The sequence below is a fragment of the Prunus avium genome, chromosome 1, assembly GCF_965620075.1.
Source record: "Prunus avium chromosome 1, drPruAviu1.hap1.1, whole genome shotgun sequence".
Classification (NCBI taxonomy): Eukaryota; Viridiplantae; Streptophyta; class Magnoliopsida; order Rosales; family Rosaceae; genus Prunus; species Prunus avium.
Window position 1 is genome coordinate 3714072 of NC_142284.1, and position 25691 is coordinate 3739762.

Consider the following 25691-nt stretch of genomic DNA (forward strand, 5'->3'; position numbering starts at 1 on the left):
GCAATTTAATTTTTATTTTTAAATTTATTTTTGGAGAAATTTTTACAAAAACACAAAATATGAGAGGGGTGTCAATCTAATTAATCCTTAATTATGAGAAGAAATTGCATGTAACGGGGATGTTATCGTACCGGTATCTTAAGACTATCACTAATTGTCATGTTGGAAAGTTAAAACCTAATAATGGGTGATTGGCGGGAATAACACCAAAGTGGATATGGGTGGCATTCTAGGAATGAAACTTTTGAATTTTACATTGGGCCTGAATGGCCCAATTGGCCCACCGAAATGAAAAATGCTTCATGGAGCAAAGCAAATAGCCTCGTCTTTCAATCTCTCTCACTCGCTCTGATTCTCAAGCAACAATGGCAGCCATGGAAGGCGTGGTACAGAACCAACCTCCTCAGCCCCAACAGCAACAACCACCGCAACCCATGGCGGTAGAGAGGCTAAACGACGCCCTGCAGCAACAGCTGAACCTAGAGTCCGTCAAGACCCGAGCCATCAGCCTCTTCAAAGCTATCTCTCGCATTCTCGACGACCTCAACGCCTACGCTTACGCCAACACAACTCCCAAATGGCAAGACATATTGAGCCAATACTCCATGGTCAATCTCGAGCTCTTCAATATCGTCGATGAAATCAAGAAGGTCTCCAAGGCTTTCGTGGTTCATCCCAAGAATGTGAACGCTGAAAACTCTACAGTGTTACCCGTGATGCTGTCCTCGAAGCTATTGCCTGAGATGGAGGTTGAAGACAATGCCAAGAGAGAGCAATTGCTTCATGGTTTGCAGAGCCTCCCCATAGGTTCGCAAATTGAGAAGCTGAAGGTGATTTAGGGTTCATTTTAGCATCTGAGTTTTGTTCCAATTTTGTATGTCTATTCAATTTCAGAAGCTTCAGATTATTGTATGCAGGCAAGGATTGATATGATTGGAGCAGCTTGTGAAAGTGCTGAGAAAGTATTGGCTGATACTCGTAAAGCTTACTGCTTTGGAACTCGTCAAGGCATACCTATTGTTCCTACTCTGGACAAGGCTCAGGCTGCCAAAATTCAAGAGCAAGAAAATCTTCTCCGTGCTGCTGTTAATTTTGGCGAAGGTAACCACTATTCATTGTCTTTCTGAAACACTTTCTGCTTCTCAATGTTGCAGTTTTTGTTAACGACTTGCTTGATTGATTTTGGTGATCGTTTCATTCATAAGCTCTACTTTTTAGGTCCTTGCTCAGCTTTAGGTTCTTTTTTCTTAATATTGCAATCGGGTTATTGCTTTAACTTTCAAATGCAGTGTCTCTATTTGTTTATGATTTAGTACTTGTCATTCAAACCGAGTATGGATATATGTGAATGGTTTCATATGGGTTTGTAAATGCATGCATGCAGGATTAAGGTTACCTGTAGACCAAAGACAGAATACAACTGCACTTCCAATGCATCTGGTAGATGTGCTCACTGTAGGTGATGGAGCTCAGCCTTTTGCCGAAACTTCTGGTAATAATCAGTTACTTGTTGTTCAACCATGATTTAACCTTGAGTTGATGTACTAGGTTGTACCCCATTGCTTTTCAGGTGACTTTAACTAAAGTTTTTTCAGGTATGTACTTAAAGAATACCCCTGTATCATCAAGTAACTTGACTGCTCAGAGCCCTTTGATGCAGGTTAGATGATAGACTTCTTAAAGGGCCACTTTGTGAGTTTGAATTCTTAATTGAGCGGAATTGCTAATCAAGTTATGATGATAAAGTTATTTCATTTTGTTGTCCATTGAATTTACCTTAGAAAGTATTGTTTTCATCATCATCTCTCCCTATACATAATCACATTTTTCAGAATATAAGCACACGGATCTCTGAATCTTTCCTCACATTTTCTCTGCCATCTTTCATTTTGGCCGCTTTTTTGTTGTTGTTGCTGCATTTATTCCCATCTTCTTTGATCACATCACTTGAAGTTGCAAGACCTACATCCTCAAAGTTTACACAGCTTAGATACTCTCTCCACAAAAGGACCGTTTTGTTTTCCATCTTGTTGAAACTCTCTGCTTCATTCTCTGCATTTGTGAGGTCAATTATACAGTTTTAAAATTTCTTATTTCTGTAGCTTTATTTTTTTCACTTTGGTTTTTGGCTCTGGGCCTATCCAAAATGAGTGTTTGAGTAATAAGGGATCCCTTCCAGTTGTTATGAGCTATTGTTTTGTAAGTAGTGAGGGATCCCTTCCAGTTGTCTTGCGCTATTGTTTGGTAATCATGTTGGCAAGGCTACGTTCTTGGCATCCTTACCATTACCCCTTATCGGTTCCTTCATCTAAACTTCTACTTTTATTATTCATAAGTTTATTTTGTAAACATGTTGAGTGGGATCCACCTCAAACCCATTTAGTGGACTGATTTGGCCTGTAATTTGGATTTGTACATTTTCTTTAAAAGAGAATAGGGTTTGGTCAGGGTCTCACATAACCTTGTTCAACCTTAGCCAACAACATAACGTTGTTTTTCAAGTTTCCTTACTTTGATGAATGTTTAAATGATATAGATGTACTATGCATCTTCTGGCCCTCTTACTCGACAATGTCAAAAGCAGGTTTCTGGATCACAACTAATGGGAAGACCGGCTGCATCTCCTGGTGGTACCAGTGTTTCAAACTTTGATAACACAACAACATCTCCACTGCCGTATGCCAACTCCCCAAGGTCTAGCACAAACATGATGAATACGCCATCACCTCAACAACAAAGCCAACAACAGAAGCAACAACAACAGCAGCAACAGCAGCAAAAATTGATGCAATTACCTCAGCATCAGCAGCAGCAACTCCTTGCTCAGCAACAATTTAGGCAATCTGCAATGCAAGGACTAGGGCAAGTAAGGTTTTATGCCAACATCCTATATGCTATTTTATGGCTTAGGAATTGTTGCCACATCATCCATTTCATTAAAGACTCAATGCGAGTTTCCAAAATTTATTTTCTAGATTAAGTCCATGGCCAGTCATCTAGAGAATGTAACTTTTGACTCTCTCATTCATTATGCAGAACCAACTGCAACAGCTGCATGATTTGCAGCAGGGCCAGGCGCAGAAGTTTCAGTCGGTAACTCTGTTGCTAACTCCTTTTTTGCCTTTTTTCTTTTTTCTTGTCTCTTTTTCTGGTTATCATCTCTTAGTAGTTCTCTTATGTTTTTCTAAGGTTCTAGATGCTGCTTTCATTGAATCTTTCACACTTTCAGGAATTAGATATGTACTTTAAGATATTAATGAAAAATCTATTTACTTGCGTTGCCCTTTTGTTTAATAAGGTGGAAGTATTTGCATCCGCATATCCCCACAAATTACAAGCCTTGTGCATCTGTGCCTATAATCTGGGTGTTGGTTCTTAAGACTTGGATAAGAGTTTGGGCTTCTGAACGGATGACTGTAGAGTCATGGGGAATGAATGTGTGCTTTTCCCATATTAGAGAATTTTGCAAAACTGTAGTATTTTAGGCGCTACTCTTTCTTTCTCTCCCTCTCTCATGTTATTGACAAAACTATATGAGCTTTTGCATCAACAATGCAAAATAGCATTTATTTGTCTTGCTGCATTTCCCCATTTTTGGGGTTACTTAACTAGTAATTATTATTCTCTCTAGTTACACGGACAACATCAAATGCAATTTTCTCAGCCTCTGGGGCACCAGCAATTTCAGGGTAGGCAGTTGCCTTCTGGACACGTTCAACAAGGCATTGGTCAAAACCAACTTAATCCAGGAAATCAAATGAGTCGTCATCTTGGCCAGTTTTCTGGCACTGCAAATAGTGCACTATTTAATGCTGCTCAGACGACACCGAGTCAAATGGTTAGATTTTGTGCCAATTCATTATCACTTTATTATTTGCATGAAAATGAGTGGGAAGATTCTATTCATTGCATGATTCAGAACATCAACTTGTATTGTTTGTGATATGCTTGTATTTTATATTGTGTAAGTTTTGCGTAACTCCACCTTTATGCCCTTCTATTTCATTTAATTCAAAGTGCTGCATTTTTTTTACTTCTTGATGATATTTATGCCATTACATCTTCATTTCTTTTCCTGTTCCAGATACCAAACATTTCGGCCACTATGCCCTCACAAGCACTTCTGCCTCGAATGCAGGTACATTTCCTATGTGATTTGGTTTGTTGTGTTTCCTATGTTTATGTTAGTTTCTTCATTTTATTAGTTTGTGCCTTTTCCTTTTTGCTTGTGCTTTATTCTCAAAGGCTAACTTATCTAAGGTGGATGATGTATTTTGATGATATGAATTGTTTTGATATCATGTGACTGATAATGTGATGACTTAATCCCTTTTGCTTTTTTTGCTCCACAGTTTGAATTGTCTGGTAACAATCCCCAGAGAAGCCATGCTTCCCAAATGTTGAGTGATCAGAGTACGACTTACGCCCTTTCTCGGTCTAATTTTAACCTCATATATGAGTATTGCAATCAGGTTCTTCTTGTTCCTGGTTTGATTTAGCAGTTGGGGTCTTTGCTTGCAGTGTTTAACATGGGAGCAGCAAATACTGGTGGTATGATGCCCCTACAGCAGCAGCAGCAGCAGCAGCAACAGCAGCACGGTTCACAAGGTGCATTCGGAAACATTCCACCAAATGCTCAGAATCTTCAGTCTAATATGGTAGCACTTCAGGGCACACCACAGAATCATCCCAATTTTGGCCAACAGAGACAGCAAAATCAGCAATAAGACTAATGTTTCTAGTTTGTCAACAGAAACTTCAAAACTTTTAAATTTTTGCTCTCTGAAAAACAGAGTTAGTGTCTATCTGTTTGGGTAAAATAGCTAAGAATTGGCAATTGGCACTAACCTGGTGTATGTAATTGTTGTTATTGACCTATAAAAAAGCTTGTACATGCTGTTTATTATTTAGTTTGTAGAAACACTCTCCAATTCAGTGATAATCTCTTACACTTAATTCAGAAGCTAAATCAATAACTTTGCAGTCATCCATTCAGAAGCCCATACTCTTGTCCAAGTATTAAGAACGAACACCCAGATTATAGGCACAGATGCACAAGGTTTGTAATTTGTGGGGGTGCAGAAGCTAAATCAATAACTTTCCAGTTCTGTAAAGGTTCTTAACATATTTTGTTTTGATAAAAGTTAAATCAATAGAAATGAATTAGACTCTTATTATCTCTTCAAAATATAAATTAATTCATGCGGATCGAGTTCATTTTCATTCACAATTCACATAACAACCAAACCAAACAAAAAACTAATTGATTAGTGGACTTCATTTACGACCACTTATAGCAAATGTCGTATTGTTGGTTGTCCCAGTTAAACGTGCAAGGGCCACCATCACGTATAACCCAATAACACTCACTGCAATCTCTACCATCTCTCCAGTGATTATACACATCGAACCAGTGAATCGATGCATCCGGCAACTGAAAACTGCAGTAGAATCGTGTTATTCCGATAAACGTCGGTTTAAAATGGAATTCAAATGAGTCTTGAGGTTGGAGCACTTGGATACCAATGTCATCGTCCTCAGATCGGCAGTTAACGGTGAGGGTCGAGCCTCCCTCCAATGCATTTGTGACTCTAACATGTCTTGTCTTCCGACCAAGCCCTGCCCACGTGAAGAAGAAAATGAACATGGTGAGCAAAGCTACACTTCCATAATTGAACCGAGCCATGCTAGGTATGGCTTGTGAAGAAACTAATTTTGTGACACTGGATGGAACATGCTTTTATAGTTGCTATAGTGCAATAAGATTATGGTAACCGATGTGGTTGATATAACCTAGTTACAATTTGATGGGAATAATAATGTGGAAAGATAAGGAAGTAAGAAAAAAGAACAACAGGTGAAATTGGAATGGCTCAATATGAATTAATTTGACAAAAAACGTAAAAGAGTTCATAATTGTCACATAACCGATATTGAAGATTTGTAATAGGAATATTATAACTGATATTGAAGATTTCTTCAACTGAAAATCTTGCATTTGACCATCCTTGAGACAAGCTCCTCCTCAAAACAAATGGGATTTTGAAACTTTGTCGATTTCATTGAACTTTTTTTTTTTTTTTTTTTGAAATTCTTTAAAGTCTCTTTGTTTTGGAACAAGTGTCAAAATCTCAGTTTTGAGGAGGAGAACCTCCTTAGTTTTAAGGAGCCAAACCTTGATCTCTTGAATATAATGAACATAGAGCAATATGACCATGTTCCATTTGGAGTACTTTTATTTATAAGAGCCATAAATGAACATTAAATACATAACACGAGCCACCAAGGCTATAGTTTTCACAAGTTATCAATTATTCATTTTTTATTACGCTTTTGCAGTACTAATAATATTAATAAGATCAATTAGCTTTTGGTGTAGTGATATTTGTCTCAATTTAGTTTGAGGAGGTTTTAGGTTCGACTCACATGAATAACAAAAACGATATATATTTGTTATGAGTTCTAATAAAAGCGATTGAGGCTAAGGAAAGAACAAATCTTGGCTGTAGGTTCCTTTTCCTAGGACATGAGGCTTTCTCCTTGTTAATGAACCAAAAAAGTTCGGCGATTAAGCTAGGAGGCTCTTCCAGAGTTATGATTGTCAAGATGGTGCTCCAAGAAAAAAAATACTTAGTTGATATATTTATGTGGAATCCTACATAAAAGAAAAGGTAAAGGCGTTGAGTGACTTTGGATTTTGATTGTTGGTTTTTATTTTTATTTTTGTGTCCTTTGATTCTGAGTAGTTCCTTCCTATTTATAGGAAGAAAACCACAGCCTTAATAAGAGCCTTAAGTAGAAACAAAATATGTAAGCACTGCATTTGGGTTGATATGAAATGAGGTTGGGTGAGAAATCAATTGCTTTCCCATATTTGGTAAGTCCAGCTATGAGAAATGGTTGCCTGACACATGAGAAAATAAGGGGAAAAATGTAGGGAAATAGCGGTATATACCCCCAATTTTATAATCTTAACTAAAAAGGGAAATAGCGGTATATACCCCCAATTTTATAATCTTAACTAAAAATACCACCCACCCCCAATATTTGTACAACTATCACCTATAAATATAAAATTATTGTCCACTTATTGCTGAATTTTCACAAGTTCAGAAATTTTGTTCTCTCTTGGCTCTGTCTCTCTCTTCAGCCCGTCTCTCTCTCTCGCTCAGCTCTCTCCATCGTGTAACTCTCTCTCTCTCTCCGACGCAGTCATCTTTCTCCCTCAGCCATCCAAGCTTAACTCCACAGTTCACATCCACGAGGTACTGTTCACGTTCCTTTTCTTAGAAATTTGGGGTTTTTGTGAATTTGGTTTATGGTGTATGGATTTGTATGAAATTGGTTTAGGGGTTTCTTCCAAATTGGTTTAGGGTTTTAGGGTTTAGAGGTTGCTTTGAAATTGGTTTAGGATTTATGGGTTTGTATGAAATTGGTTTAGGGGTTTCTCTAGAGTCTAGGGTTTGGAATTGATGAGATATCTGATCTAGGCTTCAAATTACCCTAATTTGTTTTTCTTTATTGTGATTGTGATTTTAGGTAAGGATTGGGTGATGGGTTTTTATTTTGGGTCATTTGATATGGTTTTGAGATTGGTTTTATATCTATGATTTTGGTTAGTGTTAAAGTAAATAAATGGGTATTTCAAACTTTTGTGAATGGTCGTCTGCATTGGAATTGTAATTAATCAAGCCTTCTGTTTGATGTACTCATTACAGGTAGGAAGGCGAATTGAGTCAGTGGTAGTCTCACTGGAGCATCTCAAGTCCTCTGATTTTACTGATCAACAAGAATACGATGCCTGCAAAATGAAATAAAGGAGCTTTTCTGGTCATGAACTTTACTTTTGGACACACACATGCACAATGAACTTTACTGTCTTTGATGGCATTTTGTGTTATTTGTTTGATAGGAAGGTGATGTTGCTGTTGCCGTTGCTGACAGACTACTTTTCCTGGGTTGTGGTTGGTGGGTGTTATTGCGGATGCTTACAAGGTTGCTGATTCTCCTTCTAAGGTCTCTCTTTCTCTCTGTTTCTACAAATTCTAAGTTTTTTTTTTTGGTTACTTTTTTTTAGATTTCTTTTGCTAATTGTAATTGGGTCTTTGTTGCAGAGGTAGAGTTGTTTTGTGCCCAGAAGATTGTGACTTTTTTGAAAGTTCGTAAATGGAAAAGGCAGCTGCCCCTGCGGCTTGGAACCCTCAATTCGGAGGTATTATGCCCTGAATTTTTTACAAAAGAAGAATTGGAATTACCCTATAGAAGGCAAAACAAAAATATATAAGAGGAAAAAAGGAGCAAATTTATCTAATTTCCCTTTTTTCAGTTGTAGTTTTTTTTTTCTCGGTCATTTTGTTTTTTTTTTGGGGTTCAGGATGCAGGGTCGATCTAGTTGGTTTACATTGATGTAGTTCCAATATGTAAAGATGGAGTTTATATATACATGATATAGAGTAAATTTCAGACCTTGTTAATGGTATTAGCCTGTTAGGCTTGTGGGAGATTCATTTTGTTTTCTTTCATTTTCTATAAATGATTCTGATTATTTACAACGTTGGACAGACTTCCCTACATCATTTTTGTTGTTGGTGGGGGGGGGGGGGGGGGGGGGGGGGGGTGGCGCCCTATTTCGTTACAGGGTTTATTGACTGCATGCTTCCTTGTTCTGGAAGACCTCCTCAGTTCCGTTGAGCCGACAAACCTTATGAGGTTGAATGTGAAGTGTTACCTTGCGTCTGCATGTTTCATCTTTTTACTTTCTTTTCATGTTTCACGCTGATGCTTGTAGTTATTTCTAGTTTTGCATACAGATTAGCAAATAGGTTATGCATTTACTAGTCATCTAATGATTTGATATCTAATATTTAGGCATGTGGGAATTTATAGATGTACCGATTATGCATACATATGGGTTTTGCGCTTGTATTAGGAAGTTAGATTCTTGTGGTTCCTCTTCAATGGCATGAATTTAAATTGTTGTGCTTCATGATTAGGGTCTGAAGAACAACCATGTAGTAAGAAAGTTGGAGAAGCGTCAACAGATTTGCACCCTTGACCAACATATTGAAGAGTAATTTGGTGGTGGTCGTCTATTGGCTTGTATCTCATCACGACCTGGACAGTGGCTGTGCTGATGGGTATGTGACTTTATTTGCCTATGTCTGTTTCTAGTCAGCAGATATGTCATAGGCATATTAGTGTAGTTACCGTATTGCAAGGGCTGAAATCTGGATGATAACAGCTTCTTTTTATTGTTGTTTTAAAGTGAGGTATGTATGGGTCTTATGAAATTTTTACAGAAATATATTGGAGGGCAAATAATTTTATTTTAGTTTTTTTATTCCCAAATGATACCCAAAACATGTAAGCTTCACACTATGTTAATTTCTGCAGGATGGGAAAACATTGGCCAATGAGTTGGAGGTTGTTAAGGGAATGAAGCTAGACAGGGGCTACATATCCCCTTATTTCATCACCAACCAGAACAATCAGAAATGTGTAAGTTTTAGTTTGATTCAGCGATAACTATGTCTTGAAACTGTTAGAGGGCTGCTTGCTAAAGTTAGTAGCACCTCAAGTCCCTTTTTGCTTGATGCTGATTATCTTCAAACTTGTGTATGTGCTGATAGGAATTGGAAAATCCTCTAATCATAATCCATGAGAAGAAAATCTCAAGTATTTATGTTGTGGTTAAAGTATTGAAGTTGGTTTTGCAGGTTAGCATTTCTCTGGTTAGGTTCACTAGTTTCTTCTTTTTTATTATGAATTGGTTGACAAACTTTTGCTCCTTTTCAGAAGCAAAGGTCTTTGCATTTTGTTATATTTCAGAACCAAAGCTATAAAAGAAAATGGTTTTCCTCTTTGTTAATTGAGAATCATCTACAGTTATGATTTCAGATCTGTAGATAACTTGTTGTTGCTGATATTGCTACATGGGAGGAAAATAGAACAGCTTGAAAAATGTGCAAGAAGAGAGAGCTAACTCATACACCGAAGAACAAATTGGTGAAGTTAAGATCAAACTAGTAGAATTTGTGAGCTCTCCATGATTTATAATTATAGGTAGGAAGTATGTATGTAATAGAGCAAAGATTGGTTGACTATGTAATAACAATTGAATTTTCAAGTTTTATGAAAGAAATAATTTTTGAGCATATATATTCGTTAATAAAGCATTATAATTGGTTTTCTAGTTAAAATCGTTGTATAGAATCACAGGAAACAAAAACCTAAATGTAACAGCTTGGGAACGTATTAGACGATAGCTTTAAAGATAATAAAATGTAGTCTGAATTGTTAGGGTTCGGTGGCGATTTATTTTGCATGTCTAAATTGTAGTCTGTAATGGATGTGTGTGTATTGCATGTAGATTGACTTAATATTGCTGTCCTATTGCATGCGTATTGTACTAATATTGCCTTTGTATTGCGTACATATTGTATGCATATTGCCACACTATTGCATGTATATTGTGATGTTATTGCTGTTGTAGTGCCGTTATATTGCCCTAATATTGCCTCTCTAGTGTATGTATATTGGCCTAATATTGCTATTATATTGTATGTATATTGACTACGGCTCATCAATGGGTTTATGGTTTAGGCCCTACTTCATTAAAAAAGAAGACGACGAGGAGAAAGAAACAACGTGCCTTTCAAAAACAGGCGGTCAGGTGCATTATAATTGCACCGTAAGACATTGTAAGAAATTATTTTAAAAAATAATAACAACTAAAAAATAATTTACAAAAAAAGGAAGGTATGAATAAATATGCAAATGCTTCGTGATGGGTTGAAGAAAAGGATGATTACATTTGGTGGTTTACTTATGTTTGGTGATACGATATATTGTTCGTCTTAATCTCATAAGGTTTGTCGGCTCAACGGAACTGAGGAGGTCTTCCAGAACAAGGAAGCATGCAGTCAATAAACCCTGTAACGAAATAGGGTAACGAAATAGGGCGCCCCCCCCCCCCCCCCCCCACCAACAACAAAAATGATGTAGGGAAGTCTGTCCAACGTTGTAAATAATTAGAATCATTTATAGAAAATGAAAGAAAACAAAATGAATCTCCCACAAGCCTAACAGGCTAATACCATTAACAAGGTCTGAAATTTACTCTATATCATGTATATATAAACTCCATCTTTACATATTGGAACTACATCAATGTAAACCAACTAGATCGACCCTGCATCCTGAACCCCAAAAAAAAAAACAAAATGACCGAGAAAAAAAAAACTACAACTGAAAAAAGGGAAATTAGATAAATTTGCTCCTTTTTTCCTCTTATATATTTTTGTTTTGCCTTCTATAGGGTAATTCCAATTCTTCTTTTGTAAAAAATTCAGGGCATAATACCTCCGAATTGAGGGTTCCAAGCCGCAGGGGCAGCTGCCTTTTCCATTTACGAACTTTCAAAAAAGTCACAATCTTCTGGGCACAAAACAACTCTACCTCTGCAACAAAGACCCAATTACAATTAGCAAAAGAAATCTAAAAAAAAGTAACCAAAAAAAAAAAACTTAGAATTTGTAGAAACAGAGAGAAAGAGAGATCTTAGAAGGAGAATCGGCAACCTTGTAAGCATCCGCAATAACACCCACCAACCACAACCCAGGAAAAGTAGTCTGTCAGCGACGGCAACAGCAACATCACCTTCCTATCAAACAAATAACACAAAATGCCATCAAAGACAGTAAAGTTCATTGTGCATGTGTGTGTCCAAAAGTAAAGTTCATGACCAGAAAAGCTCCTTTATTTCATTTTGCAGGCATCGTATTCTTGTTGATCAGTAAAATCAGAGGACTTGAGCTGCTCCAGTGAGACTACCACTGACTCAATTCGCCTTCCTACCTGTAATGAGTACATCAAACAGAAGGCTTGATTAATTACAATTCCAATGCAGACGACCATTCACAAAAGTTTGAAATACCCATTTATTTACTTTAACACTAACCAAAATCATAGATATGAAACCAATCTCAAAACCATATCAGATGACCCAAAATAAAAACCCATCACCCAATCCTTACCTAAAATCACAATCACAATAAAGAAAAACAAATTAGGGTAATTTGAAGCCTAGATCAGATATCTCATCAATTCCAAACCCTAGACTCTAGAGAAACCCCTAAACCAATTTCATACAAACCCATAAACCCTAAACCAATTTCAAAGCAACCTCTAAACCCTAAAACCCTAAACCAATTTGGAAGAAACCCCTAAACCAATTTCATACAAATCCATACACCATAAACCAAATACACAAAAACCCCAAATTTCTAAGAAAAGGAACGTGAACAGTACCTCGTGGATGTGAACTGTGGAGTTAAGCTTGGATGGCTGAGGGAGGAAGATGACTGCGTCGGAGAGAGAGAGAGTTACACGATGGAGAGAGCTGAGCGAGAAAGAGAGACGGGCTGAAGAGAGAGACAGAGCCAAGAGAGAACAAAATTTCTGAACTTGTGAAAATTCAGCAATAAGTGGACAATAATTTTATATTTATAGGTGATAGTTGTACAAATATTGGGGGTGGGTGGTATTTTTAGTTAAGATTATAAAATTGGGGGTATATACTGCTATTTCCCAAAAATGTAACACTCCTCCCCCTCCTTGGGTTTCATTTTCCTTTCTCATGAGAAACTTTGGGAAAATAGGCCAATGCACATTTGACCATTTTGTCCCCATTAACCATTTAGAATTACAATATAGCATTAAATATATGTTTTTAAATTTGATTTCATATGATATAATTGAAAAATTAAAAAAACTTTGTTTTACATTCCCACTCAAACTAAACATGGGAAATGAAATAAAGTGGTATTTTCTGGTTACTTGCATAACATTACCAAACATGGGAAATGAATCTTCCAATTCCCATCATTGGGAAAAGACATGAGAAATTATTTCCTATCAAATATTTTCCGTGAACCAAACGGGGCCTAATAGGCTATATGATGCAGTCAATACCAATCTTGAGATGACATGACTTGTGTAAAAAGAAAACTCTTGCTTGTGTAGGAAGGAAGGCTTCTCTGTTATATGGCTCCATCTCTCTATCTCTAAATGGGGTGAGAATACTTATGTGAGTGTGTTTTTGGCCGGTAGCACAGGGACCTCCTTCTATAGACTTCACTCAATAGTCTTGCCCATCAAGGAACTCTTGAGCTCTCCTTAAGCCAATCTAATTAGATGTTGTAATCCACTTGAGCTTTAAAGTTTGGCACAACTTGTACTCCTAATCAACACAAGACTAGGAAACCTCAAATGATTAGAAAGTGTAACAATAGAATATGATCTCTTACACATAGAAGAGGATAAGCAGAAAAAACCAAAAAGAAATGGGCGGTGGTATTGCATGCTCAAGGTCCTAGGGAAGTGGAAAGACATAAAGGGCACCAATTGATGAGTCAAAAAGAGAAGGGAAGAAAAAGGGACATTTAAAATAATGCCAAGAATGAAGGGAAGGCCATTGGCCATCCATATGTTGGAAAAATTGGGGTTGTAAACAGTCATTATAATGGTTCTTTGTAAATATCCTATGGTTTGACTTAGTCCAAACAAATAAGCCTTCGTGAAGAAGGCTCGCTTTAAACTCGGAAGAATCCAGGCAAATGCAATCAAGCAGATACGTGTACTAACCAAGCTTCAACCATAACCATGCGATCATATACCCAAAAAGGAAAAGAAAAAACCCTAACCCTTAGATGATAGACAGAAGAAGACAACAAGTCTCAAAAGGCAGAATAATATAAAGCGGTGGATCTTGACCCTGCGATATATGGTCGTTGGATTGTATTTTTCCTTCGTTGCCTTTCTAACCTATCTGTCCCCTACACTGTACAGTGGTGGCATGTTTTTTTTGGGGAGTAATGCTATTTGGACACACAACATTGACACACTTAGTTGACACCCGTTGATGTGTCAATGTATCATTCGCTGAACAGAAAATGAGGAGAAAAGAAGAGCAAATGATACATTGACACATCAGCGGGTGTCACTAAGTGTGTCAATGTTGTGTGTCCAAATAGCATTTCTCTTTTTTGGGGACTGCAACTTGTAGCCTGGCTTTTTGTTCAAAGTATTATTCATTGAGATTTTTTATTTAAACCCCACACTTCTCTTAGTTCATCTCATGTTCTAAGTTCACCCCATCTTTTAATTTAAATTTTCGTAATTTCTAAGAAAACCTCATTATCTTCCCAAACTACCCTTAAATACATCCCAAACTGAAGAAATAAAAGAGATTTTCTATTTAAACCCCACAATTTTCTTTGTTTCCCAAAAAAAAAAACACAAACAAATGGAACCCCAAACCCAAAATTTAATACTTTCTAGAGAAAGAGAACAACTTTACCTTTCTCCAAGAACTGTAACTGGAATTTCAACACTTGGGTATTATTGAGTTGAAAACTTGAGAGAGAGAGAGAGAGAGAGAGAGAGAGAGAGAGAGAGAGAGAGAGAGAGAGTTTGTAAACAGGAAGTTGGAAGGAGCTTGTGGTTGGGGAAAGTAGGGGATAATAATATGGCAATAGGATGTAGATAAGTTTGTATTTTTATAAAACTTAATATGAAGAGTGGTGAGGTGTGTGGGGTGTGTGTATAAATGTACTAGGGTTAATTATTAAGTTAGATGACCTTTTTTGTCTTTTTACACAATAATAAAACTTACAGCTTAATGATTTAAGTATTGAGGTGAACTAAGAGAAGTGTGAGGTTTAAATAGAAAATCTCTTATTCATTTTGGGAATATTTTTGTTAACTACTTTAATTTAAGGTATCATTATTCTCAATACTTGATACATGTTTATAAGTATATTCATAATTAAAAAAATCAAAGTAAAACATTAACTGCAGTTATATCAATGGACACGTGTTAAGTATTAAGAAGAGTGGTGAGTTTACACCTTAGATTAAAGTGGTGAGCAAAAATATTTCTTATTCATCTACCCAAAAAGTTGGTGGTGTGAGTAATATGAGCCCCATAATTAGACCTGTAAACGGGTCAGATTCGGATCGAATATACCTCAATCCAAATCTAAATCCATTTATAATCGGATTATCGGATTCAAATCGTATTCAGACTATCAGATTGCACCTATCAATCCGTATCCGTTACACATCGGATTCAGATCAAATTTATTTTGTGATGTAAAAAAAAAAAATCAAAATTTCATTAGTAGCCTCGTTCTTTTATTGTGTATCTACTTTTTATATCAATTTTTTGATATTTTATCATAATAATTAGTTTTAAGTGTATTCTTAGTGCATAAAAAGCTAAAATTACTCATTTACACATATAAAATATTAATATAAAGCATAAAAAAAAAACTAAATTATACTTCATACTAAGTCGGACTAGATCAACTATAATCCATATCCGGATTCATTTATAATCGAATTATTGGATTCGGATTGTAATCGGATTATCATATTGAGAAGTCCAATCCATTTTTTATTAATTACACCAGATTCAGATCAAAATCCGATCCATTGACAGGTCTACCCATAATCCTCAAGTGTTCTTTGGCATCTTCTTGCTCATCTATTATTTACTATGTGTGTTCATCCCATTTCAGATTGATTGATATACAAAAATAACAACAGTGCGCAGGTGGAAAAAGGTGAAGTGCGAAAACCACATCATTTTTTTTTTTTTGGGTAAAGAGGAGGGCAAGGCCCAACAAAATACTAAGGAACAATAAGTCTGGGTAAGCACACCCTACACATATCCTTGAAGATTAACTGATTGACAGCAACAGGAGCAGTAACCCAAGTATGGAGACCCAAAGGCTTGGTGACCCCAATAGAAGCAAGCATATCAGCAACAGAATTGCTTTCTCTGAAGACATGATGAATACGACAAACACCACCAGTCATGCTAGCTTTACAACTAGAGATAAGAGTGAACAAAGGGTGAAGAGGGTCACAACTAGGCGCATTCACAAGGTCCACCGCCAAACAGGAATCAGACTCCACAATAAGGGGAAAATAATTCGATTGGTTAGCAAGCCGCAATCCATAGAGGATGGCCCATAACTCAGCTTGTAAAACAGACCCCCTCCCAAGATTAGCTGAGAAACCACCAACCCAGTCCCCATTGGCATTTCTGATAATACCACCAGCACCAATAATCCCTTCCTCACCTTTCCTGCAGCCATCAGTATTTAGTTTCCACCAACCAACAGGAGGAAAATTCCAAGTAATAAGAACCTCAACCTTAGCAGCCTTCCTATTGGTCACCGAATTGGTACAGATCCACTCATTGGCAGCTTGACAAACATAGGTACCAGAAAGAGAAGTGTGGGACTGATTATCTTCAAAGGTCTCCATGCAGCGGTTTTTCCATATGTGCCACACAGCAAAACCAAACACAACATTCCATTGCAATTGATTATAACAACTCTTACCATCGTTCAGATTAAAGAAAATCCAATCCCACAAATTAAAATTAAAGGATTGCCGGATAGGCTCACTAAGACCCATGGAATTCCAGATAAGCATGACATTGGGGCAAAGCCTGAGAAGATGGGAAATAGATTCAGAAGGCCACTTACAGATATGGCAGCAAGCATCAAGAGAGAGACCTTTACTCCTTCGAGCTTCATTAGTAAGAATTCTGCCATGGCACAAAGTCCATGGAATTCTGCCTAAACCACATAATTTTGTCCTTAGAATGATGGGACCTTGGAGATGTCCTACACATATAAGTCTTCGTCTCCTACAAGCCAAAGGTAGGGTGCCGCCCTATTGCCAAAAAGGGCCCCGCCTGTTGAGCAGGAATAGTGGAAATTGATCATAAGCCTTCCTTAAGAAGGTCACAGAGAGAGAGAGAGAGAGAGAGAGAGAGAGAGAGAGAGAGAGAGAGAGAGAGAGAGAGCGAGCTTTCCTGGGAGGTTCCTCATCAAGTAAATATGTCTGTATAAGTAGGCCTCTAGTAATTAACTTCCATAGTTTCAATTTTCCAATAAAATTCAAGAAGAACACACAGAAAAAAGTTTTGTTTATATAGAATAGATCATCACCAGAGAAATGGAGGAGTTGCGTCAAATTGCATTTGCATATTACAAGGATGTACCGGAGCACATGAAGATGTGGGTGCACGAGTTCTTGTCGGAAATCGACAAGGATGGAAACGAAAAAGTGAGCCTGCAAGAGTTCTTGGCATACATGGGCATGCATGAAGATTCGAAGCATCTCTGTACCCCAAGTTTCTTCGATGAGCTAAAGCAGGAAGGCAGGGAAGAGTTAGAGTTCATGGACTTGCTGGCTCTCTTCTACATTGTTTCCACTGGAAGGCCATTCTGCAATGGCCACTGCAAAAACTTCATGAAGGGAGTGTTGTGAAAAAATGGACAAACACTTTCACTCACTCCCCTAATGATCTTGTTGTTGATGGACTTTGTGACACACACAATGATGGATGAATCACACACACACACTTGAGACAACAACCAAGCACAAAGTGACACAAGAATTTATAGAGGTTCAGCAATTGCCTACATCCTCTTGGTGATCCCCTTGAGAAATTCACTTCATGAAAGAATAAGTTACAACTTTGGTTTTACACAGAAAAACCCCTTAGAACTCTATTCTCTCCCCAAGCTCTCTTTTCTCTCACACCCCTTGCTCAACACTTTGATGCACTTGTGAACACTCTCACAACCCTTGGTATTTCCCTCCTTGGTGTCTAGACTCTCAAGACCCCAACTCAGCTCTAAACTTGAACTGATTGCTCTCTCTCACGTTCTCCCTTGGTGAGTTAACCTCTTTTTGAACACAATAGCACCCAGCTACTTGACCACCTTGAGATTAACCACACCTAACTTCAACTTGCTTTCTCATCTTATAATGTCTTGCTTTATCTCCATTACCTACACAAACCAATGGACACAAGATAAGGCACAATCTTGTCTTCCACGTTCCTTCCTTTAGTCTCCCACTTAGACTAAAGATCAGATCATGCAAGTAAACAAATCCCACTTCAGCCACCTTCCACAAAACCAGAAAATGGAGAATGGATTCTCCAAACCAAGACAACCAATTGGCAATGAGTGCTCTCCCAACTATACAGCAGGTAGTCCACCTTCTTTTACCTCAGAAGTGACCCATTAAACACCTGCAATCTTGTGGAAAGCGATAGCCACCGAAAAAGTAGTTGAAAACACGTAAGGAAAACATCAGCACAGCACAGGGGCGACCGGTCGCTGATACCTTGCGACCGGTCGCTACGACCATTTGGATACATAGCGACCGGTCGCTGATACCTTGCGACCGGTCGCTCGCTGCGATTTTTCCAGATTTCGAATCTGCTTCTAAACGACCGGTCGCCCAAACCTTGCGACCGGTCGCTCACTCCTTCGCTTGCATACTAAATGTGAGCCAATTTTACAACAATCTCCACCTTGGCGAACCATTTAATCACCCCATGGACCATTGTTGACCTCTAGAACATCTTCAACCTCTTAGAAATCGTTCTAGTAAATTCCAAGAACTCCACCATGGCAATACACCTCTTGCCTCAATGCACCTTTGGTGGAAGGTGCTCCACCCAAGCCTAAACTTGGGTAACTTGGACCTCTTGTGCAGAGAAGAGTTCCCCCTTGCCAAATTCGTTGCTCCTTGCTTCCTTGGAACCTTGAACCTTGGACTTCCCTTGATATGCAAACCACATACCAAACCTTTGTTCACTAAATCCCCACTTAGCACTCATTGCTCTTGGATTTAAGAACACATTTCTTTTCATCAATGCACCTCTCCAACTTTCCCGCTTCATGCTCCCTATAACACTCCGAAACGTGGCTGGATCTTCTTGGTCCATCCATCCAAAACCTAGGGAAGGTTTGATGGATTCCTTGGGCTTGGACCTTGCACTTGATGATGGCTCCACCTCAAGTAGAACCCCTTTGTGAGTTTGTTGTTGTTGCCCTCCTTCTTCAGCCCTTGTGTCAAGCTCCACCTCAAATGGAGACTCCTCCATGACCACCTTGGCAAGAAGTTTCCTTTCAACAACATCCTCCCCATCATTCCTTGTCTTGACTTCACCTTTGTGGAATTTCCTCTCCACACTTTCTGCACCTTTGAAATCAAGCACCCTTGATGATGAACCGTTAGTCATACAACCTTGACTAACCTTCCTTGCCCAACATCTCTTGAGCACACTTGCAGCTACATCATGTTGGACCGGCTCCTTGACATTAAGACTTGTTGCTTGCTCTTCCTTGGTACAAATCTCTGCACCACCTAAGAGCTTGTATGTGTTGTTTGGTTGAATCTCCCCCTTCATAACCACCACAGAACCTTGTGTGACCATGAGCTTCCCTCCTTTGGCCTTGTAAGAGCAACCTTCTCTATCCAAAGAACCAAGAGAGACTAGATTCGTTCTTAGTGCAGGTACAAACCTTACCTCACTAAGAGTCCAAACTTCACCACCTTGCAACTTGATCTTCACAGTCCCTATACCCAAAACTTCACATGTAGTTTTGTCTCCCAACATAATCTTGCATGCATCCTTATCCTCATATGTGTCAAACATCAACTTATTTGCACACACATGATATGAGCACCCGGAATCTAAAATCCAACTTGAAGAAGAATCCTTACACGAAGAACTTGCCATGACTTCCCCGTTACTTTCATCCGTAACCGTCAAGAGTTCATCACATGTGTCCTCATCACACACATGGGCTGAACTTCCAGCTTTCTTCATCTTGTTCATCTTCTCCTTCCATACCGGACAATCTCGTCTCCAATGATCCATAGATCCACACTCGAAGCACCCTTCATTGTCCTTGGACTTAGTATTCCTTTTGCTGCCCTTGCCTTCTTGCTTGCTTGAACGACTCCTTGCGAACAAACCAGCATCTTGAGAGTTCTCCTCCGAACGTTGAGACATCCTATGATGCGTCATCACATCTTGCACCACCGCCTCAAAATTCAAAGTACTCTTCCCGAACATAAGTGTAGTTCGGAAATGCTTATAAGACGGAGGCAAGGATGTAAGAAACATGAGTGCCTTATCCTCCGTATTATACAACACATCCATTCTCTGCAAGTCAGCAACACATCTATTGAAGCTGCTCAAATGCTCCATTAGATTTCCTTCCTCCGCCATCCGAAGATTTAGGAGTTCCTCCTTGAGGAAGAGCTTGTTGGACAACGACTTCCCTGCAAACATCTCTTCGAGCTTCTCCCATGTTTGCTTCGCTGTGTCCTTCATCACGTTGATGAGCACCTCATCGGAGATGAAGTTCTCGATGGCTCCTCTAGCCAACTCATCTAGCACACCCCACTCCGCATCTGTCATGGTAACCGGCTTCTTCTCTTTGCCTTCCAAGACAACACTGAGATTTTGTTGTGTAAGGGCCGACTTCATCCTCCTTTGCCAAAGTGTGAAGTTCTCCTTCCCTGTGAAAGGCTTCAACTCCACCTTCATGCTGACAGATTGTGGTACCCTCTGATGCATAGAGCTACTTCCACCTTCAGCTTCCTTGTCACTTGCCATCTTCAACACACTAGCACTTGCTGCTCCAACACATCTCTGATACCACTTGTTGTGAAAATATGGACAAACACTTTCACTCACTCCCCTAATGATCTTGTTGTTGATGGACTTTGTGACACACACAATGATGGATGAATCACACACACACACACTTGAGACAACAACCAAGCACAAAGTGACACAAGAATTTATAGAGGTTCAGCAATTGCCTACATCCTCTTGGTGGTCCCCTTGAGAAATTCACTTCATGAAAGAATAAGTTACAACTTTGGTTTTACACAGAAAAACCCCTTAGAACTCTATTCTCTCCCCAAGCTCTCTTTTCTCTCACACCCCTTGCTCAACACTTTGATGCACTTGTGAACACTCTCACAACCCTTGGTGTTTCCCTCCTTGGTGTCTAGACTCTCAAGACCCCAACTCAGCTCTAAACTTGAACTGATTGCTCTCTCTCACGTTCTCCCTTGGTGAGTTAACCTCTTTTTGAACACAATAGCACCCAGCTACTTGACCACCTTGAGCCACATAGCCACAAACACTTCCTTGATAACTTCCTAGTGCTAAAAACCAAGAAGACAGTGGGAGATAATTTGAACCAGCATGGAGAAGCATCAAGCATAACTAGTAAGGTATGCTCCTTAAATTAAGTTCATACATATAATAAATGCCGGAATGAGCTACCTATGGCCTAGTTTTGTTACTGATTATATACACGTAAGCTAATTTTAATGTTCTCTTATCAAAATTATGTTGTCAGACTGTGAATCTTAATCTCATATGAAATTCACAGTTTAGACTCTAAACATACGCATTTTATTTTATTTTATGGAACATGGGGAAAATAAGCATTTTCAAATGGTGTGATAGCATAAAATTTTCCTGTGTATTCCTATATATTCAGCTCATTAATTAATTTTCCACTACATATATAATGCAGGCAAAGGCACCAGAGTCTGGCAATGGCAGTACACCAGCAGAGACAATCAATTCTTCTTGTTCTTCTTCCTCTTCATCATCATCATCATCTTCTTCTTCTTCTACTACTACTGCTACTACAGCAGAGTTGACGAACGACTCTACTTCTTCTGGTACACTCACACCAGGGACAAGCAGTTCCACTACTACATCCAATGCACTGGTTCCGGTGAATCCAAGGCCTAATGATGTAAGTTCCTCTTTCCTCCCAACTGATAGGTTGATCTGTCCCAACGAGGAATTTTATCTATGGAAATTCGAACTTAAGATCTTAGATATGTTGGAGACTAAATGCTCTTTAATCACTAAAACTACAGGATCAAGCATATGCAAACCTTTTGCCATCCCCATTAGGATCACAATTATTCTCTAATTAATTGTGATTATTTAGTTGTTAACGACTCTCAGTCATTCATATGGATGAGGATTGTGTGGACTCTATTATGTGGAGTAATGTGGGACTCACAAACCTAGTCCAAAAGGACCCCCTGTCCTAGCATTGATAATTTATGCTCATTTTATTATTATTTAGTATTGTTATTGCTAATTATATTACATATGCCTAAAACTTTTGTGATTGCGTATATAGTAAATTGCACCTTTTTTTGGGGGGGGGGGGGTGTCTGAGAGTAAATGGCATGTTTGTCCTCTGAACTAAGTCATATTTCATTAGCAGACTTACATATTTAACCAAAATGAAACATGATCACCTGTACATAGTTATTAAAAGGAAAAATATACATGTAACAAATTGAATTTATGAGATTGTTCCGGACTTCATGTTATTTGTTGATCTCGTTATGTTTCTGTTAATTTTCAATAAATTTCTCTCATGGGATTCCTATGAAAAATCCATTGTATTTTGGGATAATCTCTAAGAGAATATTTAATATTATGTTTTCAGACAAGAGCGGGGAGGAAAGCGTTAAAAGCGATGGAGATTCTGCTCGCACTGGGAAATATCTTTCTTACTTCCAGCCAGTGTACCATTATGTGATGAAGACTGATCCAGCAAATACAAACTTGAGTCAAACAGTCAAACTTGTGAATGGGAGAGTGGGGCCAACTATATATATCACGCCGATGGAGTCTTTTTTTTATATTTATTTACTTTTTTCTTTCTATTTTTGGTTTTTAGAAAGTTAAATCAAGGGGAAGATTGTTTGTAAATTAAATCAAATTGAAGTGGTTTCATATTTTATTCGGTGTCAATTTTGTGTTTTTCTTTATTTTTCATCGAGTGCTTGACCCCTTGAAAACCTCCTGCAAAGGTTCTCTTTCCCGGAAGCCTCCTCCACATCGATGGCACACGCAATGTGAGAATGGCAAAGTATTTGATTGTTACATCCACAAACAATTTCGTGAGACTTCTCTAATTCTATGTCCTGATGATCTTCACAAAAAGTAGCTTTTGTATCCTTCTCAACAACTATAATTTAACTTCGCGACCTAATTAGCCCAATAAATAACATATACTTTTTACATGATTATTGTTAAACAAACTTATTATTTGAGGGCATACATTAAAACTTATTGTATCCCTCACATCTTCGTCTCATGAGCCTGAAATATCTTTGATATTTGTTCAACTTACCACGCCACTCTTCCTAATTACGCGAATTTATATTTTATTTTAAAAGGCCTCCGTGTTATTTAGAGAGATCTAGTAGTTAATATACCTCTTTTATGGACAATCACTTCTCCGACGAGGGACATTAGTATTTGATTTTCGATTATTAATTGAACTTAAGTCAGCTTAGGTAATTAATCAAATAATATAAAGCTAGTAGAAAAGACTAAGTAAACATGTTGACTACTTGTCATGCAAGGCTCCGAAGGCAACCAAACTTTATACTAATAATTTGTTACATTAGATCAGAGATTACGTATCATTACCTAAAAGTAACACGTAATTAAGCTCCCCATTATTAGCTAGGAAGCTTCAAGTGTAAACCCCCACCACTGACTAATGGCGCCGACCTTAGTTACTTTGGAAATTCCCTTGAAATTAACCATATGATAATACACATACATATAAATAAATACCTCCTGTGACTTCCCTAGCTTGTGCCAATCAATCAAATCCAAGAAGTTAACATAAATTTTTTTTTAAATGGAGGAGTTGCGCCAAACGGCATTTGCATATTACAAGGATGCCCCGGAGCAAATCCGGAGGTGGGTGGATGAGTTTTTCCTGGAAATGGATCATGATGGGGACGACCGAGTGAGCTTGCATGAGTTCTTGACATACATGGAGATGCATGAAGATTGTATGCATCTGAGTAACCCTAGATTCTTCGATGAGCTGAAGAAGGAAGGGAGTGAAGAGCTTGATTTCTTGGACGTGGTGACTCTCTTCTACATCGTTTATAGTGGAAAACCCTTCTGCAATGGGGATTGCAAAAAATTCGTAAAGGGAGTTTATTTTACTTGTGTAAAATGCTTTGATCATGCCAGTGATGCCGCCAACACATTCAATGTTTGTACCGCTTGTTATGTCGATGGCAAGTATGTCCATGGCCACAAGAAATTCCTTGATAACTTCCTACTGCTTCAAACCAAGAGGATGGAAGCTTTGAACCAGCTGCCAGCATCAAGCATTCATGAGGTAAGTCGAGGAATACTTGCTTTTTTTCTTTTCTTTATTTGTTTTTCAATTTCTGATCAACAAAGAAGTAATTTTATAAGGGCAAGGGAAATCCAATCATATCCAATACTGTATGTTGAAATTCCTGGACTTGTTATGTGACAATCTGATTAGCATGTCGTCTCTTTCCAGTTAGAACATAACACCTTTTTTTACAAGTTTTATTTATACTTTAGATTCTATACAACATGTTATGTTTCAAATAGACGATACAGAGGGCACGATTTTTTGCATCCAACTTTTCCTCCTTTGACACTGATTTCCTCTTTTGTTTTGGGACAAATTTCCTCTTTTGTTTTTCATTGAGATAATAATTATTTATGCTGAGTGATCATTAATTAGTAGAGTTAAACATTTTTCATATTATAAATTAAGGGTTCCCCATCTTTGTTCGTTGGTTGAATCTTGAATGGGGCTGACGTTCAAGTTAAACCAAACACCATCCCATTGTTGATTATATTTTGTGAATTAATTATATATATATATATATATATATATATATATATATATATATATATATATATATATATATATATATATATATTAAAACAACTTGCTCCTAATGCATGAAGTTAGTGCAGGTCATGCCAATTTTAATTTATTTGCAGCTTTATAAAATTGTTGAAGGACAGCTGGCCTTGGCGGCCTATGCCAATTATGCAATTAATTATCTTATAAAACCATCGTCTTTATGTAATGCTAGTCAAAGTCACCTGAGTCTCGCAGTACATCAGAGATGAGCAATAATTCTTCTTCCCGTAGACTCACCCATGATCCAAGCAGTTCTGGTGCATCCACTGAACTGGTTCCCGTGAATCCAAGGCCTAAAAATGTAAGTAATTCTGATCTCTTCTCTCTTTCTGACTAATAATTAGTGGACAAACCCTAGCATATTTTTTCTATTTATTTGTCCTTAATTAATTACTACTTCATCGTCAACGATTCGTGCTCATTCAGAGACCTTGCTTGCTTGGCTGAATATGTTAATTTTCAGAGGGCAGGAAGGAAAGCGTTGAAAACGATAGAAGTGCTTCTCGCCCTGGGAAATATCTTTGCTTCCACTCAGTGTACCATTATGTGATCAAGACTGAGGAGCGCTAGAGCAATCATGTGTGTGTCTGTATATATTTTATATAAAATCAAGGTTCTTGTATCCAATTATGCACTTGCATCAAACTTGTGAAATAATTTGTAGTCTTCACCTGCTGAAGCTGAACAAGGCTCACTAAAATGGAGAGAGAGAGTCCAATCACAGCGACACAGCGGCAGAGCTGGGAAATGCTGGAGTGGGGATACAAAATTGGAAACTACTTGTCTCTTTCTTAGGATAAATCACAGTCTGACATGTGTGCAAAAAACTTTCTTTTTGTAATTTTAATAAGTTATTTTTATGTATGTGTCAGACTATGATTTGTATGTAAGGAGGAATGACGCCTTATATATGGAGCCAAAGAAGTGTCCTACAAAATTTATCCAAGAGTTTCCGTTTCTTCCTTTTTTATTTTATTTTTATGATGTAGTCCGAGCTAGTTAGCCAACCAAGTACTACTTCGGTGGATGGAG

At 38.1% G+C, this 25691-nt stretch overlaps 3 protein-coding genes and 2 long non-coding RNA genes across 7 annotated transcripts; 4 read left to right on the forward strand and 1 right to left on the reverse strand.

Annotated features, from left to right (window-relative positions):
* Positions 1–322: 322 nt before the first annotated feature.
* On the forward strand, positions 323–4908 carry MED8 (mediator subunit 8). The gene is made up of 10 exons (XM_021957778.2): positions 323–830; positions 918–1101; positions 1385–1492; positions 1596–1660; positions 2585–2866; positions 3037–3093; positions 3632–3838; positions 4085–4138; positions 4353–4413; positions 4522–4908. The coding sequence occupies exons 1-10, from the start codon at positions 366–368 to the stop codon at positions 4725–4727; spliced, it is 1689 nt and encodes a 562-aa protein (XP_021813470.2). The 5' UTR covers positions 323–365; the 3' UTR covers positions 4728–4908.
* Positions 4909–7087: 2179 nt separating this feature from the next.
* LOC110762112 (uncharacterized) lies at positions 7088–11410 on the forward strand. Of its 3 annotated transcripts, none has more exons than XR_015832964.1 (7): positions 7088–7265; positions 7719–8016; positions 8115–8212; positions 8994–9137; positions 9394–9498; positions 9630–9716; positions 10603–11410. It is a non-coding gene; the product is annotated as an uncharacterized LOC110762112 (long non-coding RNA). The 3 variants fall into 3 exon arrangements; XR_015832963.1 differs by lacking the exon at positions 10603–11410 and adding an exon at positions 9898–10154; XR_015832962.1 differs by lacking the exon at positions 10603–11410 and adding an exon at positions 9886–10154 and having other exon boundaries at positions 7089–7265.
* Positions 11094–12490, reverse strand: LOC148297157 (uncharacterized). Its single transcript, XR_015832965.1, has 3 exons — positions 12310–12490; positions 11580–11856; positions 11094–11459 (listed from the first exon to the last, which is right to left on the reverse strand). It is a non-coding gene; the product is annotated as an uncharacterized LOC148297157 (long non-coding RNA).
* Positions 12491–17034: 4544 nt separating this feature from the next.
* Positions 17035–22680, forward strand: LOC110747392 (uncharacterized). Its single transcript, XM_088247183.1, has 4 exons — positions 17035–17340; positions 21010–21135; positions 21444–21671; positions 22386–22680. The coding sequence occupies exons 1-4, from the start codon at positions 17035–17037 to the stop codon at positions 22476–22478; spliced, it is 753 nt and encodes a 250-aa protein (XP_088103309.1). The 3' UTR covers positions 22479–22680.
* An 884-nt stretch (positions 22681–23564) lies between these two features.
* On the forward strand, positions 23565–25691 carry LOC110773250 (uncharacterized). The gene is made up of 3 exons (XM_088247612.1): positions 23565–24089; positions 24832–24960; positions 25123–25691. Exons 1-3 carry the CDS (start codon positions 23595–23597, stop codon positions 25207–25209), a joined length of 711 nt encoding a protein of 236 aa, XP_088103738.1. The 5' UTR covers positions 23565–23594; the 3' UTR covers positions 25210–25691.

What these genes read in the sequence shown, in the direction of transcription:
- MED8 (XM_021957778.2), top strand. Translation starts at nt 366, where the DNA reads ATGGCAGCCATGGAAGGCGTGGTACAGAACCAACCTCCTCAGCCCCAA. An exon ending in CAATGCAAGGACTAGGGCAA is followed by an intron (nt 2,867 to 3,036) that starts GTAAGGTTTTAT and finishes TTCATTATGCAG; the next exon opens with AACCAACTGCAACAGCTGCA. An exon ending in AGGCGCAGAAGTTTCAGTCG is followed by an intron (nt 3,094 to 3,631) that starts GTAACTCTGTTG and finishes TATTCTCTCTAG; the next exon opens with TTACACGGACAACATCAAAT.
- LOC110747392 (XM_088247183.1), top strand. Translation starts at nt 17,035, where the DNA reads ATGGAGGAGTTGCGTCAAATTGCATTTGCATATTACAAGGATGTACCG. An exon ending in CATCAAGCATAACTAGTAAG is followed by an intron (nt 21,136 to 21,443) that starts GTATGCTCCTTA and finishes TATATAATGCAG; the next exon opens with GCAAAGGCACCAGAGTCTGG. An exon ending in TGAATCCAAGGCCTAATGAT is followed by an intron (nt 21,672 to 22,385) that starts GTAAGTTCCTCT and finishes TTATGTTTTCAG; the next exon opens with ACAAGAGCGGGGAGGAAAGC.
- LOC110773250 (XM_088247612.1), top strand. Translation starts at nt 23,595, where the DNA reads ATGGAGGAGTTGCGCCAAACGGCATTTGCATATTACAAGGATGCCCCG. An exon ending in CAGCATCAAGCATTCATGAG is followed by an intron (nt 24,090 to 24,831) that starts GTAAGTCGAGGA and finishes ATGTAATGCTAG; the next exon opens with TCAAAGTCACCTGAGTCTCG. An exon ending in TGAATCCAAGGCCTAAAAAT is followed by an intron (nt 24,961 to 25,122) that starts GTAAGTAATTCT and finishes GTTAATTTTCAG; the next exon opens with AGGGCAGGAAGGAAAGCGTT.